Source organism: Hippopotamus amphibius, chromosome 4 (genome assembly GCF_030028045.1).
Source record: "Hippopotamus amphibius kiboko isolate mHipAmp2 chromosome 4, mHipAmp2.hap2, whole genome shotgun sequence".
Classification (NCBI taxonomy): Eukaryota; Metazoa; Chordata; class Mammalia; order Artiodactyla; family Hippopotamidae; genus Hippopotamus; species Hippopotamus amphibius.
The window spans coordinates 25,998,363-26,019,109 of record NC_080189.1 but is presented as its reverse complement, the minus strand read 5'-3'; the positions used below and the strand labels follow the sequence as shown (position 1 = coordinate 26,019,109).

Here is a 20,747-nt window from a genome sequence, read left to right as displayed (position 1 = left end):
TGTCATATAAAAATGATTTAGTCCAGTTCTGAGATGAGACATCACTCTTCCCTGCTGTTTCTCTCTACATACAACTCAACAAATACTCATAGCAGGTTGACGCATAATTATTTCACAGGAGTCCTTCAAAGAGGGAGTAACTAGACAGAGGGTGGTACCTCCATACCATGGACCTACTCAGCAACTAAAAGGAACACAGCAACATGGATAAATTTGGAGGAAACATGCTGAGTGAAAAAAGCCAAACCCAACAGATTACGTACAATATGATTTCATTCACATGTTCTTAAAATGACAAATTTATAGAAATAGAGGATATATTAGTTGTTGCCAGGCACTGAAGGGAGGCATATGGGTAGGATGTAGGTGTGGCTATTAAATGACAATTTGGGGTCCTTGTGGTGATGGAAATGTCCTATATCTTGACTATAGTGGTAGATACATGGGCCTACAAAGGTCACAAAAATGCATAGAAACACCTCCCCACACATATACGTGAAACAGGAGATATGAACAAGATTGGTGGACAGTATAAATATCAAGATCCTGCTGGTGCTGTTATGTCATTGTTTTTTCATGATGTTATCATTGGGGGGAACTGAGTAAAGGAGACGGGATCTTTATCATTACTTACAACTACATGTGAATCTGCAATTATCTCAAAATAATTTTTTATTACAAATTATTTTATAACAAATAAAAGCAATCAAATATTAGTAAAATTTAGTACTTTTCTGTGTCCTTGTTCTATTCCTCTGTCATTTATTTATGGATTTAAGAAAGAACATTATGGACTTCCCTGGTGGCGCAGTGGTTAAGAATCTGCCTGTCAATGAAGGGGACATGGGTTGGAGCCCTGGGCCAGGAAGATCCCACATGCCACAGAGCAACTAAGCCCGTGTACCACAACTACTGAGCCTGTGCTCTAGAGCCTGTGAGCCACAACTATTGAGCCCATGTGCCACAACTACTGAAGCCTGCGTGCCTAGAGCCTGTGCTCTGCAACAAGAGAAGCCACCGCAATGAGAAGTGTGTGTACCACAACGAAGAGTAGCCCCTGCTCGCTGCAACTAGAGAAAGTCGGTGGGCAGCCATGAAGACCCAATGCAGCCAATAAATAAATTAAATAATTAAAAAAACAAAGAAAGAACATTATTTTACATCTCTACCCCTGAGTTTATGTGCAGTTGCACATTTCTGCAACTTCACTTGGAGATAAGGACCCATGACCTGAATAAAATGGAATAGGGACTTGGGGAGGATTCCAGCTTCTGGCTCTGTTTTCCTTCCTTAGTGGATGCTTTGAGGAAAGATGTCATGTTGAACTTTTGATTCAGTCAACAGACATCTTAGCTTTTTTATTTTTAGTTTCATGCTCTTATCAACTACTGACTTCCATCCACAGCTAGAGGCGACATATTTTCTTCATATATAACACTTTTCAGTTCTTACTTGTAATTCTCTTGTACATTGTAGATTTTTACATAACCCTAATGTGTCCACTGAGCTTTTTAAAACTACCCTAGGATACAGGGTTCACACGTATTTTAGTAAATCTACCATAAGAAAATGATTTTTTACCAGTTATTCCTCTATTCTACATTATCATTTTATGTTTATAACCTTATTTTAACCTTACTGATTGTGTGCATCATGTTAAAATTACACTTATTTTACTCCTCCCAAGGTTAAAATAAGGATTAAAATACCATTTATTATCATTTTTATTACTTTATTATCCCCATAAAAGTCTAGAGTCACCATCTTCTTTTGCCCTTCTTTGCTATATAAAGAGGCATTTGGTATAAAGAGGCATTTGGTATAAAGAGGCATTTCTATTTTATGTTATGACCTTCTTTAGTTGCAACGTATTTTTTGATTTGCCTTTTCCAATTTGACCTCTATCATTTTTTAGCTTTCTTTTCCCTTTCTGTATCATTTTCATTATTATTTATCAAAGTAACTAAGCACTTATGACTTTTCCCATTTTACATGAATAATGATAGATTTTTCAGTGCCTCACTTGTATTTTCCCTGATGAATTACTAGATTCTTTAGATACTATGAGATTATCCCAGGAACCTGTCTTCAACTAGATTCAGATAACTGAATCCAGCATCTCAACTCCTAATCAGATTAAATCATTTTACATGGCATAATTTTGTACTTTCTTAAGATAACAGCATGATTAGTTCTGACTCTACTGAAGAGCCTAGATAAGTCTGTTGGCTATAATTACTGATAAGAAAATCAAACGACTACTAACTCAAATTTATCAACTCCCTTGATCCTTTCTTCCTAATATGTCTTTATTTTTCCTACTGTGATAATGTACCTTAGTAAGTTCTTTTAAATATTTCATGGAACAAAACTCAAACGAAGTAGATGGCAGATAGGGCAGAAAGAACCTGCTAGACAATTAGGTAAAATAAGAAATTAATTCTTAATTATGGCTTCTACTAAATAATGGAACAACCTCTTCTCCAGCCACTTTACTGCCCAAAATGTTTCCCTGAAGTTTAAAGTTAAGAATATCTCTATTGAAAAGCTTACTGTAGCCTAAAGAATATCAACTCGTGTTCTAACAGTTTTTGAAACCCTATAAAATTTAGCTTTAAGCCATCTTTCTTCATTCTGCACTGTATGCTCTGCTCACATAGTCCTCTACCCTGGCAGCTCAGGGTCACACTCAGTTCCCTAAATAAACTGAGACCCTTTCCACCTCCTTATGAAAACCCAGTCAACACTCCTCATCTCCATTAATGTGCTTACAACTTATACTGTGTAGGCAGAATATGCCTACACATGCAATAGATGTGCACACCTAACTCAGGAGTGACCTTGGGGACCTAATCTGAAACACCTCTAAATCATTCCAGCACCTCATAGAGCAATGGTACATTGGAGGCACTTTATTCTGGAATGAATGTATAGATACATGGACAGAAGTGTGGATGGATGGATGGATGCATGGGCTACACACTATTCCAACCATTTCTGGCCACCAAAGTAATTGAGGATCCAGTTTGAATTCAACAAACTTTATCCAGTTCCTCTAGCTGGAGGAGATTATTATATATTTTAATTCGTAGTTTCTTCTTTAATCTGTACTGTCTAATTATGCTTTTATTATGATTATTCAAGTGTATAGTTGCCTTTAATGGATTGTAAATCACTTTATCTGGGAGTTTATTTTATTGACCCCTGTACGCCTCAACGGTTTAGCATCCTGCCTGGTAGGGAGAAGTCACTGAATAAATAATCTCTGCACAAGTCCACTTCCTAATCAATAATCTTGGATCAGTGCTCCATATTAAGTCAGTGTTTAGAAAATATCAGCATACTGTTCATGACGTATTCAACTAGTCCTTATTGAACCCTTACTCTGCGTTAGCAAGAACGTAGTTAAACTTTAATCACCTTGACTTTGCTTGATGTGTCAAAAACATGAATTTCCCAAATGTTTATTTTCTCATAAACAAAATATAATTACTGACCCCAAAATGACTTATTTTGAAAAGAATAAATTTGCATGTAGTGAACACAAATATAGTTTTGACAATTAATCATCTTGTTACAAGGAAAGGAAGCAAAAAAGAAAAAGCCTTTTCAGAATAGAATATACAGGCATGAACTAGGGTGGCATCTAAAATCCTATTGGAACGTAGTAAAGGGTCTCAGAACATTGATTCACATTCATACTTTGTAGGATGGGCAGAGCTTTATATAATGCTTGTCTCATAAGGTGAACGATCTTTTATACTCATTGACACTCCTATGAAAGACCATTTTCAAATGCAGACAGCTTTGCAAATGGGGAAACAGAGGCAAAGAGAAAATGCTTGACTCCTAAGAGTCAAAGCAAATAAAGGGTCAAGCGTCCCCTCAAACATTGTTTCCACTCCATTCACTGCACCCCCTATTTCAAGGCTGTTTCAGTACCCTTCATTATAGAAAAGCTGTTTCTCTGTGACCTAACGGAATCTAATGATTTTGGTTAAAAACTTTTTTTTTTTGGATCCTTATGAATTTTATTAATTCAGTATAAACATTATCTTAGTTATTTGACCATTTGGCACATATTTTTTCTTTTTTTTTTTTATTATTTTTTGGGGGTACACCAAGTTCAATCATCTGTTTTTATACACATATCCCCGTATTCCCTCCCTTGCTTGACTACGCCCCCCCTCGAGTCCCCCCCACCCTCCCCACCCCAGTCCTCTAAGGCACCTTCCATCCTCAAGTTGGACTCCCTTTGTTATACAACAACTTCCCACTGACTATCTATTTTACACTTGGTAGTATATATATATATGTCTGTGCTACTCTCTCATTTCTTCTCAGCTTCCCCTTCACCCCCCGCCCCCTCCCATACCTCGAGTTCTCCAGTCCATTCTCTGTATCTGTGTACTTGTTCTTGTCACTGAGTTCATCGGTACCATTTTTAGATTCCGTATATGTGAGTTAGCATACAATATTTGTTCTTCTCTTTCTGACTTACTTCACTCTGTATGACAGATTGTAGTTCTATCCACCTCATGACATATAGCTCCATCTCATCCCTTTTTATAGCTGAGTAGTATTCCATTGTGTATATATGCCACATCTTCTTTATCCATTCATTTGTTGATGGGCATTTAGGTTGCTTCCATGTCCTGGCTATTGTAAATAGTGCTGCAATAAACATTATGGTACATGTTTCTTTTGGGATTATGGTTTTCTTTGGGTATATGCCCAGGAGTGGGATTACTGGATCATATGGTAGTTCTATTTGTAGTTTTTTAAGGAACCTCCAAATTGTTTTCCATAGTGGCTGTACCAACTTACATTCCCACCAACAGTGCAGGAGAGTTCCCTTTTCTCCACACCCTCTCCAACATTTGTGGTTTCCAGATTTTGTGATGATGGCCATTCTGATCGGTGTGAGGTGATACCTCATTGTGGCTTTGACTTGCATTTCTCTGATGAGTAGTGATGTTGAGCATCTTTTCATGTGTTTGTTGGCCATCTGTATGTCTTCTTTGGAGAAATGTCTATTTAAGTCTTCTAACCATTTGTGGACCAGGTTATTTGCTTTTTTGGTATGAAGCTGCATGAGCTGCTTGTATATTTTGGAGGTTAATCCTTTGTCCGTTGTTTCATAGGCAATTATTTTTTCCCATTCTGAGGGTTGCCTTTTAGTCTTGTTTATGGTTTCTTTTGCTGTGCAAAAGCTTTTAAGTTTCATGAGGTCCCATTCATTTATTCTTGATTTTATTTCCCTGATTCTAGGAGGTGGGTCAAAAAGGATCTTGCTTTGATGGATGTCATAGAGTGTTCTGCCTATGTTTTCCTCTAGGAGTTTGATAGTGTCTGGCCTTACATGTAGGTCTTTAATCCATTTGGAGTTCATTTTTGTGTATGGTGTTAGGAAGTGTTCGAATTTCATTCTTTTACATGTTGCTGTCCAATTTTCCCAGCACCACTTATTGAAGAGGCTGTCTTTTTTCCACTGTATACGCATGCCTCCTTTGTCAAAGATAAGGTGCCCATATGTGTTTGGGCTTACTTCTGAGTTCTCTATTCTATTCCATTGATCGTCCTTTCTATTTTTGTGCCAGTACCATACTGTCTTGATCACTATGGCCTTGTAGTATAGTTTGAAGTCAGGAAGCCTGATTCTACCAACTCCATTTTTCCTTCTCAAGATTGCTTTGGCTATTCGGGCTCTTTTGCGTTTCCATACAAATCGTAAGATTTCTTGCTCTAGTTCTGTGAAAAATGCCATTGGTAATTTGATCGGGATTGCATTGAATCTGTAAATTGCTTTGGGTAGTACAGTCATTTTCACAATGTTGATTCTTCCAATCCAGGAACATGGTATGTCCCTCCATCTGTTTGTGTCCTCTTTGATTTCTTTCATCAATGTCTTAAAGTTTTCTGCATATAGATCTTTTGCCTCCTTAGGCAGGTTTATTCCTAGGTATTTTATTCTTTTGGTTGCAATGGTGAATGGAAGAGTTTCCTTAATTTCTCTTTCTGCTCTTCCGTTGTTAGTGTATAGGAATGCAAGAGATTTCTGTGCATTAATTTTGTATCCTGCTACTTTACTAAACTCATCAATGAGTGCTAGCAGTTTTCTGGTAGAGTCTTTAGGGTTTTCTATATATAATATCATGTCATCTGCAAAGAGTGACAATTTTACTTCTTTTCCAATGTGGATTCCTTTGATTTCTTTTTCTTCTCTGATTGCTGTGGCTAAAACTTCCAAAACTATGTTGAATAATAGTGGTGAGAGTGGACACCCTTGTCTTGTTCCTGTTCTTAGAGGGAATTCTTCCAGTTTTTCCCCATTGAGAATGATGCTGGCTTTTGGTTGCTCATATATGGCTTTTATTATATTGAGGTAATTTCCTTCTATGCCCATTTTCTGGAGAGCTTTTATCATAAATGGATGTTAAACTTTGTCAAAAGCTTTTTCTGCATCTATTGAAATGATCATATGGTTTTTATCCTTCAATTTGTTGATACGATGTATCACGTTGATTGATTTGAGTATATTGAAGAATCCTTGCATCCCAGGGATAAACCCCACTTGATCACGGTGTATGATTTTTTTAATGTGCTGTTGGAGTTTGTTAGCTAGTATTTTGTTGAGGATTTTTGCATCTATATTCATCAGTGATATTGGTCTGTAGTTTTCTTTTTTTGTGACATCTTTGCCTGGTTTTGGTATCAGGGTGATGGTAGCCTCGTAGAATGAGTTTGGGAGTGCTCCGCCTTCTGCAATATTTTGGAAGAGTTTGAGAAGGATGGGTGTTAGCTCTTCTCAAAATGTTTGATAGAATTCACCAGTGAACCCATCTGGTCCTGGGCTTTTGTGAGTTGGGAGAATTTTAATCACTGCCTCAATTTCCGTACTTGTGATTGGTCTGTTCATGGTTTCTATTTCTTCCTGGTTCAGTCTTGGAAGATTGTATTTTTCTAAGAATGTATCCATTTCTTCCAGGTTATCCAATTGATGGGCATATAGTTGCTTGTAGTAGTCTCTCATGATGTTTTGTTTTTCTGAGGTGTCCGTTGTGACTTCTCCTTTTTCATTTCTAATTTTGTTGATTTGCATCTTCTCCCTTTTTTTTCTTGATGAGTCTGGCTAATGGTTTATCAATTTTGTTAATCTTCTCAAAGAACCAGCTTTTAGTTTTATTTATTTTTGCTATGGTTTCCTTCCTTTCTTTTTCATTTATTTCTGCTCTGATCTTTATGATTTCTTTCCTTCTGCTCCCTTTGGGGTTTCTTTGTTCTTCTTTCTCTAGTTGTTTTAGGTGTAAGGTTAGGTTGTTTATTCAATAATTTTCTTGTTTCTTAAGGTAGGACTGTATTGCTCTAAACTTCCCTCTTAGAACTGCTTTTGCTGCATCCCATAGGTTTTGGGTTGTTGTGTGTTCATTGTCATTTGCTTCTAGATATTTTTTGATTTCCTCTTTGATTTCTTTAGTGAGTCCTTGGTTGTTTAAGAGTGAATTGTTTAGCCTCCATGTGTTTGTCTTTTTTGCAGTTTTTTTCCTGTAATTGATATCTAGTCTCATGGCGTTGTGGTCTGAGAAGATGATATGATTTCAATTTTCTTGAATTTGCTGAGGTTTGATTTGTGACCCAAGATGTGATCTATCCTGGAAAATGTTCCATGTGCACTTGAGAGGAAAGTGTAGTCTGTCGTTTTTGGATGGAATGTCCTATAAATATCAGTTAAGTTGAGATGGTCTAATGTGTCATTTAAAGCTTGTGTTTCTTTATTTATTTTCTGTTTGGATGATCTGTCCATTGATGTAAGTGGGGTGTTCAAGTCTCCCACTATTATTGTGTTACTGTCGATGTCCTCTTTTATAGCTGTTAGCATTCGCCTTATGTATTGAGGTGCTCCTATATTGGGGGCATAGATATTTACCATTGTGATATGTTCTTCTTGGATGGATCCCTTGATCATTAGGTAGTGTCTTTTCTTGTCTCTTTTAATAGTCTTTACTTTCAAGTCTAATTTGTCTGATACAAGTATTGCTACTCCAGCTTTCTTTGGACTTCCATTTGCATGGAATATCTTTTTCCATCCCTTCACTTTCAGTCTATATGTGTCCCTTGGTCTGAAGTGGGTTTCTTGTAGGCAGCATATAGAAGGGTCTTGTTTTTGTATCCATTCAGCCAGTCTGTGTCTTTTGGTTGGAGCATTTAATCCATTTACATTTAAGGTGATTATTGACATGTGTGTTCCGATTACCATTTTCTGAATTGTTTTGGGTTTGTATTTGTAGGTGTTTTCCTTTTCTTGTGTTTCCTACTTAGAGAAGTTCCTTTAGCACTTGTTGTAAGGCTGGTTTGGTGGTGCTGAATTCTCTTAACTTTTGCTTGTCTGGAAAGCTTTTGATTTCTCCCTCAAATCTGAATGAGATTCTTGCTGGGTAGAGTCTTCTTGGCTGTAGGTTTCTCTCTTTCAGGACTTTCAGTATATCCTGCCATTCCCTTCTGGCCTGCAGAGTTTCTGTAGAAAGGTCAGCTGTTATCCTGATGGGGTTTCCCTTATATGTTGTTTGTTGCTTTTCTCTTGCTGCTTTTAATAGTTTTTCTTTGTGTTTAATTGTCGTTAGTTTGATTAATATGTATCTTGGTGTATTTCTCGTTGGGTTTATTCAGTATAGGACTCTCTGAGCTTCTTGGACTTGGTTAATTATTTCCTTTCCCATGTTGGGGAAGTTTTCCACTAGAACCTCTTCAAATATTTTCTCAGACCCTTTCTTGTTTTCTTCTTCTGGGATGCCTATAATTCGAATGTTGGTACGCTTAATGTTATCACTGAGGTCTCTGAGACTGTCTTCTATCCTTTTTATTCTTTTTTCTTTCTCCTGCTCTGTGGCGTTTATTTCCCCCATTCTATCTTCGAACTCACTTATTCGTTCTTCTGCCTCAGTCATTCTGCTGGTTATAGCATCTAGAGTAATTTTAATTTCAGTTATTTTGTTATCCATTGCTGTTTGTTTTTCTGAGTTCTTATGAACTGTTTCTTGTACTTTCTCTATTTTGTTATCGAGATTTTGTATCATTTTTACTATCATGACTCTAAATTCTTTTTCAGGCATTTTTCCTATTTCCTCCTCATTTATTTGGTCTTGTGGGTTTTTTTTCCTGCTCCTTTGCCTGCATGGTGTTTCTTTGTTTCCTCATGGTTGTCCAAACTTTTGGGGTTGCTTGTCCTGGTGATAGAGGTGTTTATAGAAGACTGTCCAAGCCTCAGACTAATGTCCAAGTATTGGATTAAACAAATATTCAGTCTAGGAAACACATACATGTATAAGACACACAATTACTGAATCCATTCAGACATAAGGCTCTAGAAAGACCTGACAGAACCCCAGTGTGCTATCATATATTCAAAGAGAAACCCAGCAGAAATTGACAACTGAAACAGAACAAATCAGAGACAAAAGCAAAAGCAAACAAACAAACAAATAACACCTTACACATACAAACATTAATCCAGGGAGATTTTGTAAGCTAGGATCAAATATAGAAAAGAGCCAGAGTACCACCAGAGAGAATGGAGAGTCTCAGAATGTAATTAGACAACTGTACTAAGAACTAAGATAAAGACAAAAGCCTAATATTAAATACCAAGGCAGTGGGTCATCTGGAGAATAGAGCAAGGAGTCTGAGCAGACCGATAGTGTTGCTTATAAGTATGTTAAGATAAAAGAAACTTAAAAAGGCTGGAAGAAAGGGGAACAGAAGAGCGTAATGTGGTTGGAAATATGCAAATAAAAAGAAAGGAATAGAAATGTATAAAAGATAGGGATGAAAGGAAAGTATGAGAGATATATTGTCCATACTACCAAAAACTTAGCTAGATATAGAAGTATATAAAAAGGCAAAAAAAAAAAAAAAAAGAATAAAAAATATCATTAAAAATTATGTTATAAAACTTGTAGATCCCTTAGGGCTAAGATTGTATTTAATAAAGAAAAAAAAAAAAGAGAGAGAGAAAAAGAAGAAAGAAAAAAAAAAAAAATCCAGAACTGATCCCAGAATGGACCAGTTCAATAGGTATTGATACTACTACTTCTGTTTCCTTAGTGTCTCAGCTGTAAGTGTCCTTCTCCTTGCCTTGGGTTTTTTTTTTTTTTTTTGCGTTATTCTGTGACCAGCAGAGGTTCCTTTATTGTTCGTCTGTAAGCCTCGGTGTGTGGGGAGGGAGAGGGTACAATAGTGGCTCCTTCTCCTGGGAGTGAGTGAGCAGTGGCGCACTGTTGTTTCAGTCCGGCTTGGAGGTGCCTGTTGCAGAGGGATGCTGGTGGCTCAGGCATAAACAGAAAGTCTTAGAGTTGGGCCTCTCTTGGGGTTTTTTTTTTTTGTTGCTGTTGTTTTTTTTTTTTTTTTTTTTCTCTCCGCAGCCTCCCTGCTGCTGGCGTTGCAAGAGGTTTTAATCTAGCCCTGCCCAAGTGCCTGAGGGTGCTTGTTATCCCTGAGCACCTTAGGTGGCCCATGGGCATCTCTCCACTGCCTGTTGCAGAGGCACAGAGAGAGAGAGCGGCTATGTGCCTGGCTCCTCCCCCCCGCCCATGAGCCTGCAGCCTCCAGCCGCCATCATGGCCGGGCAGCTCTCTGGGACAGGCACTCCTCTCCACGGACCTCCTCCCTCCTGTCCTCTTGGTCCGTCACCGTACCGGCAACAATGTTTCTCACCCTGAACCAGCTCTCCGGTTCCCACGCTCCCGCTCCCGGACCCTCAGTTCAGCCACGGATCGATGTCTCGGTCCGGGAACGCTGAGCTGCGCTGTGGACCCTCCGTATGTTTCTCACTCCCTCCCATCTGCCACAGCTCCGCCGCTTCACCCTCTCTGAGCCCTCATAGATGCCTCCCTACCGTCTGTGTCGGGCTCCCCGCAGCCCTCTCTGGTGTCCGAGGCCGTCTGCTGGTGTTCAGCTGGTTCTCTGTGGGAATGACTGCGTCCTTCCGTGCATTCCCAATGCATCTGTGGAGAGGGATGCACTCCACGTCCCTCTACTTCACTGCCATCTTTTCTCCCCCCTGGTTAAAAACTTTTGATGTTTCTACAAAGCAATATACCCATGACGCAAATGAGGAGACCCAGAAATTCTCTCTTTCTATATTTCAAGCAGGTTGAGGAACCCCCAGTATATCATGTATTTGACTGACCATCAACAGGCAAAGATATTTATTCAATTAAAATATCATGTTATAAATATTACACTACAGGTATGCAGGAAAGATGGAGTTAATTGGGCTAAATTCCACCAGAAAGTTTGCTCAAGTTTCTGGTTGTCCCCAAAGCATTGACTCATGTAGCCCACTTTTTTTTCATACCAAAATAAACATTTGGGGTTTACTATATAGGCACAGACAAGTTATAGTGTATGCACCTCTTTTCACAGTTACTCCCTACTCAGAACACCGAGATAAAGGCAGAAAAGACTTTTCACGTATGGAATTTCAGATTGCAATACCCATTATAGGTCCTCTGCAGTAAGCTGGTTATTCTGGCAAAACAAAACAAAATGAAATTATTATTACCATATTCATTTAACACAATATGTAGCAGGCAGTGTTCCAGGATCTTTGTATAGGGAATTTCCTCTAATTATCTCAATAACTCTATGAAGTAGTTATGATTGTTTCATGCAGATGAACAATCTGAGGCTAAAAGAGGTAAAGTAACATGCCCGAGGCTCAGGAATGGAAGATTGGAACACAAAAATCTTCTTTTTGACTTTGAGGTCTTTTTTTGACCACTATATTCCAATGCACTTCATCTTCATAATAAGCCTATTATCCCCACTTAACAGATGAGAAAACTGAGAGTCAGAATTCAGTACCTGGTCAAGAGTTTCTTTCTTCTATGGAGTGGCCCACAGAAAATTAAATGAAGCCCTTCTCCTTCAAATCACCCTTTCCAATTGACACTGTACTGCTAACAACTGTGGTTGAAACACTCTTGTGAAGTTATTATCCTTTACTATTTTTATCTTCAAATTATTTACTTGAATAAAAAGAGAAGAAAACAAAAACAACAAAATAAGCAAAAAATATGCCTCATTCTCACAGTAACCTAGAAAGCGTGGCTCTGGTTGGAAGTATGAAGACGTAAGCCCTCAGTTATTTTAGGCCCATCCAGTAACCTCCATACACATTTTTCCCTCTGGACTCGAAGTAGCATATGGCTGTTCCTTTCACAGTTCAGGCTCCGCTGTTTTCTCTGAACCTCTAGGTTACAATGTTTTGTAATCACTAACAAGGACCACCTGCCTCTTGAGAGATTCAGCCTCACAAGATGGAGAGGCCTAATTGCTCAAATTCACTCTCAGGTAGACAATACGACCTTCATGAGTAGACTGAGATTACTGTATAAAAAAACTAAATCAGAATAAACTATTACACTAACTGATTGTAATTGCTAAGTTAAGAACATATGTTAGTTCCATAAAAAGGAAAAAAAAATTGGAACAATAAAGGCTATGCTTTTGAGGAAATAAAACACCTCATAATTTTCTAGGAAAATAAAAAAAGAAAGAATAACCTACTTGTTTTAAAATTTCTTTCACTCTGCTAAGATATATTCAGGGCAAACTTATTGCACTCACATACGTTTAATCACATATCCTCTGTGCACAGACTTATCCTATGGTTGCATTCAGTCAGGAGAACTGGCTCTTTGAAAATAAGAATGATTCAATCCAATAACTGACTGATAAATGCTTACCACTGAGAGTGTGAAATCTATTGTGAACCTGGTTTAAAAGAATAAGAAGAGATGGAGTACATGGGGAAGAGTGCCCTCCCCTGCCCTCAACACACCCCCCACCAGCAGTCAGGCCAGATTAGGAGCCTGTCTCTGGGCTGCAGGTGCAAAACCACAGACATACCTTTATCTGTATCCCTGCCTCATTGCACTAAAATTGTTGGTCTGAGTGTCTGTCTATCCTTCCATTCTGAGTGCCCTGAGAGCAGGGTCCACATTTTCACTCAAATCTCAACTCTTAGCATTCAGTATGTGCACAGAATGAATTTATCCATTTCATCCAAAAATAACTGCCTAGGTGACAACATCTAGCCATGTGCTACCATAGGAAATGAAACTGTGTACTTATATTAAATAAAGTTTAGTTTTTAAGTGCAGATAAATTTGCTGAAGTATTAGGGCCAATATTAAAGTCAGGCAATGGGCAATAGGGACAAATGGTCCCCATTTTAAATGAACAGATTCTGAACTTGCTAAAGCAAACTCAAGTGCCTCTTCTAATAGAACCTTCACTTCTCTACTCACCACGCTCATTCTCAGATCTCCCACTGAGCACAGAGAATCATGAGACACTGGATTAATAGTAGGTAATGTTTATGAATGTCATGTGTGCCAGGCCCTGGACTAACTATTGTGTTAGTTCATTTAATTCTTATTACAACCATCTAAGGTAGGTGCTATTAATGTTTCCACTTTACAGATGACAAAACTGAGGCAAAGCATTTGTTTGGTGCCTTGCCTAAGATCTAAACAGAACTTTAGTAAATAAGTCACTTTCCAAAGAACCCCTACTCCACCTCCAAACATTACTAATCCAGTTCCCAAGGAGAAATAGTCATTCTGTTTGTCTGATAAAATTCAGAGTTCAACCCTTGACTTACGACATCTCTTCACAATCTAATTCACTCTCTTTTCTTCTGAGAGTTGATTCTCTCTGTTTCAGTAAAGCTAGCGTGGCTATGTAGTTATAAACAATCATAAGCATGCATGAGAAATAATTCTTACAAATTGTTTTGATATATTTTATGAGCAATAACACAATAATAAACATAAGGCTTTTCATGCACCATAAATGTACATAAAAGAATAGCTTGAGATTCAACATAAAGTTTTATAATAAATATATCATATATAGAGAGAGAATGTGTGTATGTGTGTGTGTGCACTTGTGCATGTAATTATTTTAGGTAACTTCGTATTATACATTAGTGCATGTACTTTCTAACCATTGAATTTTGTTATTTAAATCCTTAATCATAAGACTATAGTAAGCAGTTTGGCATTCATAAAAGTCAGATAAAAAATAATTTCTCTGTTTTAACCCTTATCAAATTTTCTTTGTTGTATTTAATTACTTTATTTCACAGAGGTCCACTGTCAAAAGGACTTTTGCCAAGAAGCGATTGATTTTCAGATTGGCATCAATAACCCATAGATTTATCAAAGCTTTGTTTTGATAAATTTGGGTTGCAAGACAATGGATAAGATTTCATCAGGCTGCAACATGTAGCGAGCTGTAGATATATGGTCTTACATAGTACAACCATAGTTGCAAACATAAGCTGTCTTTGTACATTATTGAATGTGGAACTGTGATAATTATCAGGAAGTCATTAAAGAGACAATAAATCATAAATATCCTAGTTTTCTTATTTCTCATTATCTGCTTCTTTTCTGAGAACTGTGGTGACTGGTGCTGTATAAGCATAGCACTGCAGGGGCTATATTTGAACATACAGAAGTGAAAAATACATTAAAAACACCAAATCAATGTCTTTTGAATGGGTTCAAACACAAGAAAGCACATACACATGTGTAAAACACACACAGGCAAGAATGATCTGTCTTCCCACCCTCATGTATGTCCAAAGTGTTTACCTTCCAGCTAGGATAAGCTACAGCTAGGAAATGAACTTAATTATTCATTTAAGAAATGAACTCAGCTCTACAGTGTTATGGTAGCTTTGAGAATCAAGAAGGAGGAGGTACTTTTATTAGAGGAAAGAGTGAAATACACATTAGAACAATATAACAGTAGAAGAGTATGTTTCTGGTTTATTTGACACATTTTAAAAGCACCTTACTGCCTACAGGGGAAACACTGCTGCTGTAGTGATTCCTTGGCCACTCAGTTCTCGTAAACAGTCCAATATTACAGATGTATTAGGGGATGCATCATGGACATTAATGTTCATGTATGAAGGAACTCCAATCCTTAGCTGAGACAATCGGGCACACTCCTTATTTCTTTACACCAGAAGGAGCCGGTGTGCACAGATATGGCATCACGGGCTGCTAAATTTTAAGATAATTCCTTACCCAGTGGCAAGCAGATGCTCCTCCAACCGCTCCCACGCCCTCCTCACGCAGCCACTGCCAGCCCTACGCTCCATGACTTCCCGGCCTCCCTATCTGTCAAGTTCAGGACTGGCTTTCTACTCTGTAGCCCCTTATGTTTAGTGGGTGCTGGTACCAGACAACTCTCCCCAGTGTCCCCAAAGACCCCTTTCCTAGGATAGCCCCTCTGGAGGGCTGCCTGCCAGACAGACACATCTGAAAGAGCTCTTCCTCCTGCCACCATCCCACGTGTCCCCCCTACCTGGTCCCAGCAGGAGAAGACAGAGCCCTGGGTGGTGGTGACAGCATTGCACCCAGCAGGCAGATGCCCGATTGCCTTTGGCACCGCCTCCAGGCCCTGGGACCTTGCTTCCGGCTGGGCTGTCCAAGTTGTCCTCATGTGGCCACTTGTAGGAACTGCAAAATCTATGGGCCTTGGGCCTTGATGGTTCTCTAGGGGGACAGGGACAGCTGGCAGCTCTAAGGGCTGTTAAAAAAATCTGAACATCTCTTTTGGGTACATTAACTTTCTCTGATGTTGTGATTCAAAGACATAATGTAAATACAGATCATGGTTCACTTCCGTCCATCAGATGTCGCCATTAAGATCTCAACTTACCATGTGGCAAAGGTGAAATACACTTATTTTTAAGCACCAACTTTGTTATTCATGGCACACTTTGTCACCCCTCCCCCCCAACACCCACACACTGTACAAACATGTAAACAAGTGAGCCTTTCAGAAAAGTATATCATTTCCCTAAATGTATATTTAGTCACTTAAAAGGAAATGAGATCTTTCATGAAGTCCCTACAAATAGGAAATTTCTCTGCAGACATTTAAGACTTTCCATAACATTTTAAAGTTGAGGAAGAATCAGATCATACCTTTTCTAAAAATTTATTTACAAGAAAAGCAATTCTAGCGAATGTCATACACTTAAACGTAAAGCACCTCTCCTTGAGAACCATATACATGAATGTAAGTTTATATTGATACTTGCTTTTAGATGAAGCTGATTGGTCCAGTGCCCAATGATTTTGTATTCTCTACTTTTGTTGGTTATCTGATACTGGAAGATATCATAACGGCCAGGAGCATCTCCGTTTTCATTAAAAGTGACCGGTGTCCCAGCACTACCTATAAATGTTGGAAAACAATGTTAATAACTTCTCAGTGAGATAGCCCAACGGCTTATTTTTCTCTAAGAAAAGAATGGTAGGTAAAAATAGATTGTGCATAGTAAGAGATATGGAGATTGTAATCCATACAAGGTCATTCTTGATAGCATAATATCTCTGACATGAAAAGAAGCCCAGACGTAAGTTCAGGAAGAAGACGCGCTTCATTACGCACATTAGAAAGTACATGATGAGGATCCAAGTTCGGCGACGTACATAACAGTTAAATAAAGAAAAGTTGATAGGCTGGATAGCCAATGGTGGCTACAGAGAATGACAGTTAATAGAGAAGAGTGTAAATGCCTTGAAGCGTAACAGCTATTGTACAATATGAACTATGAACAGCAACTCAAAATGTGGCAGGAGAACGTCCCACCAAGATTTCCTAGAGTTTTGCTTTATTCTGACCTGAACTCCACTCTGAAGCAATTGCCCTGTTCAACGTCTCTTCTAAGCCTCTGCTTTTGCTACTTCTGCCCAAGAATCTATCCATGTGGGCTACTGTTGGGACCCTCTCGGTGGGTGAGGCAGTGATCGCTGGGATGTCTCAACTCTGCTCAGATCATAAAAATTCCCCGATTCACTGTGATAGTGTCCTAGGGGCTGGGCACCAGGATGCAAGAAATGTCACCTTTTCTAAACTCCCATTTCTCTCAGAAGCTTTCATCTTTTTCTCTTAATAGCTGCTGCTCACTTTTACTTTCCCTCTTATTAACTTTTACATAATCACAGGTTTTAAGATTAGAAATGAATCACTACCTGCTTGTTTTCTTGTTCCGTCTCTAGGCTCACTCTCTACATAGAACTTCCTTTTCTCTAAGAGCCTTTAGATGCTGTCCCACCCCACTCCCTGCATCTTCTTGCCTTACTCTTTACTATCTTGACCAATTCATCTGACACCAGTCTCTTTTCTTTGTGTCTATCTTCTCTCTGCAGGTTCCATTCCCTGAGTTTTTTCTCACCGCATACCAGATTCAATTTCTATACTATACTAGAAAGTGTCCCCTTCTTGCTATCGCTTTTCCATACTTCACTCTCCAAAGATATATACTACTAAGAGTTATGCATGTCAACTCTATATATTTCCACCTCATGATGAGTTCCTTATTCTCCTTGTGGAATTTTTAACTAAAACCAATAATCACAAAAGTCTAAAACATTTGACTTCTCAAACAAAATGGGTGACTTAAGATAGTAACTTGCAAATAAATAAAATAAGATTCACAAGCAGCAATTAGGGCACTTTCCTAGTTTTCCTAGAGAAATGTCTAATATCTTCTGTTCTCTTGAATCCTCCTAAAATTTGAATGCAGTGTGAAGTCTCTGATGAGATGCCTGGTATCTGCAAAAGCTGCTGAGGACACAAGAGATGGCACAGCGCGAAGGAAAGAACACTGTTTTGAGAGTGAAGAGCTGCACATTCACACTCACTTTGCTTCAGCATTTATTTTCAAAACTTGTGTATGTCTCTTCTTCACTTGTCACATAGGGACTTAACAATGAAGATGAACATACTTTCAAGTCTCAAGAGATCTATATGCATTCAAATTATTATTATTAGTTCACAAGGGAAATGACTTTATATGTGAGGGTGAGTCAAAAATTATCTGCACTCTGGTTATATTAAAACTTCTGTTGGCCACACTGTCTTATTCGTGCTTTCCATTCAAGGCTACTATCTCCCTAGTCACTACTGTGCAGGTGTGAATGTGTTACATCAGTTCATTTGTAACTGCAGTGTGAGCAAAAATGGAGGACCCACTTTTGATTTGCACAAAAGAAGAGCAGCGTGCAGTGATTTGTTTTCTGTGATCTGAGGGTGTGCACGTCCACACACTTCTGCCCACACTGTTGATGCTCTGCAAATACTTGGTTTTGAGTGTTAAAGCATCCTCCCTATAAGCCTGATCTTGCTCCATCAGACATTCACCTGTTTGGTCCCCTGAAAGCAGCCCTATGAAGATGAAGATTCACTTCTGATGAAGTGAAGACAGCGGTGCATTCATTACTCACAGTTCAGCCTAACACATTTTTTAGTGAAGGAATATGAAAGCTTGTTGACAGATGGACTAAGTGTATTGAAAAGCAAGGAGATTGTATTGAAAAATGATGTATTTGTCTTTTCTAAAAGTTAATTAAAGTAAATTCTACAGCCAGAGTGGAGATAATTTTTGACTCACCCTCGTATAAAACAAAACAAAACAAAAAAAGGAAATTAGAGAATAAAATAGAAGCTCTCCAATCAACCATGATCTTAGCTACTCCTTAGATACTCAAGTGCAAACCCGTGTTCCATAACTGATTCAAAACCTTTTCTAACTGCTTGTGAACCTGAGCAGGTTAACTTTTAAGTCCTCATCAGATTCTTCATCTGTAAAACGGGAATAATAATGACACTTTTATCATAGAGTTGCTATGAAAATTAAACAAATACTTAGTCAAATGCAAAGAACACTGCACACGGTGATTAAATATGATGGTGATGGTGACGATTCACCCCCATATGTATTTTCAGTACCTACCAGTGCAGAGCAATAGATAGGATGTTGAAAATTCTTTAAGTAATATCTAGACAAAGGATTATGAAAATTCAACAGGTGAGAGATTACTGGATGGAAAAATACATATCAGTTATGCATTGCACTTTAACATCAGCAACAAGTCCTGACATTTATATACCATTTCAAAATTCTGAGGCCACACACTCCGTGAACAAAGGAATATTTACTTTTCTCTAACAAAATTCCCCATGTTGTCATATTCCTCACTGAATGGCTCCATATCTCCTACAACAGCATCCCAATCTTTTTTTACCATAATGACACCCGTGCTAGGAGAATGCCACTTGTGTAACATAAACTCATGAATGTATTCTGAGTTATGCATAATTCCTAGTGTGCCAGCTGCTTCTATATCTCTTTTCTCCAACTCGAGAAGGTATGTTGGAAAGCAAGTGAATGAGAGCTGTGTTATCACAAAAATAATTGTCCAACTTGGATACTTCAATATAATTATTAATAGCAAATTACACTAAATTTGGCATTGCATGAAGAGGCAATATACTAAAGTATACATACTATAAATAAATAAGTAAATATATATATACCCACACATATATATACACACTAAAGTATAATATACTAGAAATGTGGGTTTGGGGGCCAGATCACTGGATTCCAACCCCAGCTCTGTCACTTATTAGATAGATGATCCCAGGTAAGTTACTTGATCTGTCTGTACCTCACCTGGCTCATTTTAAAACAGGCTAATTGTAATTCCCACCTCAGAGGAATATGTAAGGATTAAATGAATCAATATATGAGAAACATTCAGTAAATAGTAAGCATTATACAAGTATTAACTATTACTTCTTTTATTGTTTTATGGTAGTGCTGTGTTTGAGATCCAGGGTCCATATGAGAACATAAGAACTTCTCAGTGAGCATGTATGGCTTTTCTGTAGTCACCCTTTCTAATCTATGTTCTCCTCTTCTAACACAAGGCCACATATACCTAAAATCCAATTATTTAAGTTTACCATGCCCTTTCTCACCATCCTGTTTTGCACTTGTTATTTTCTATAAGTTCACTTCCTCCTTTACCCTAAGCCTCCTTCTCTATATAATTCCTTCAAGATGTGTCTTAAAGGCATGCCTATAAGAACCTGACCTTCTAAACCTGGAGCAGGGGCCCAAGTGCCTCTTGGTGTCCTGTTCTGCTCTATCATGGCACTCACTACTCTCTGTACACTTGTACTACTCATCCCCATATCTGATCAAAACCTTCATTCAACAGATATTTATTGAGAGCCTATTACTTGCTCAATACTGGGTGGACCCTCTGTCTTCCTCACAAAACTGAAGTCTCCTTAGTAAATGCAGAGCGCATCTCTTATCTTTGTGGGCACTGCACCAAAGACTGCTTGATATTGAGTATGCAATCAATAAATTACAGTAGAACATGAAAGAGGCACCCACTAATGATTCTAAGCAAATCCAAGTTCATCCTCTTCATAATATTATGAACTTCACTTAATATCACCTTTCATCTTTTATATTCACGAATGAAGGGACCAAATCAGTCCCTTTTACACTATTATCAGTGTGACGTTAGAAACTATTCTTGCAGCTTGTTTTACTAATCTGATTTCTGATCTTGTACTAGGCTTGCAGTTGAATTACTTCAACCTTTTCAACCAAGAACTGATTCAATTGCATATGGGCTTATTTCAAATAATTGCCCTGGTAGTGTGGTCTATGTGACAAAGAACACCCTTGAGTAGCCATGAGGGGCTATATTGTTTACTAATTTCTACAAGTAGATATTTAAAAGATCATCCCTTGTACTGAATCTAGGCACCCTGGAAAACAGGATTAAGTGGCATGTTGTACAGAAAAATAAAAACTCGAAATGACAAACCTCTCAATATATCCATCAATGTAT

The 20,747-nt window shown here is 38.3% G+C and overlaps 1 protein-coding gene across 1 annotated transcript in view; it reads right to left on the bottom strand.

Moving 5' to 3' along the window:
• Positions 1–20,747, bottom strand: part of GRM8 (glutamate metabotropic receptor 8) — a 757,013-nt gene that overhangs the window by 125,786 nt on the left and 610,480 nt on the right. Inside the window, exon 7 of the mRNA XM_057733569.1 lies at positions 16,127–16,263. Coding sequence (XP_057589552.1) covers positions 16,127–16,263 — 137 coding nt within the window. The remainder of the gene's footprint in view (positions 1–16,126; positions 16,264–20,747) is intronic.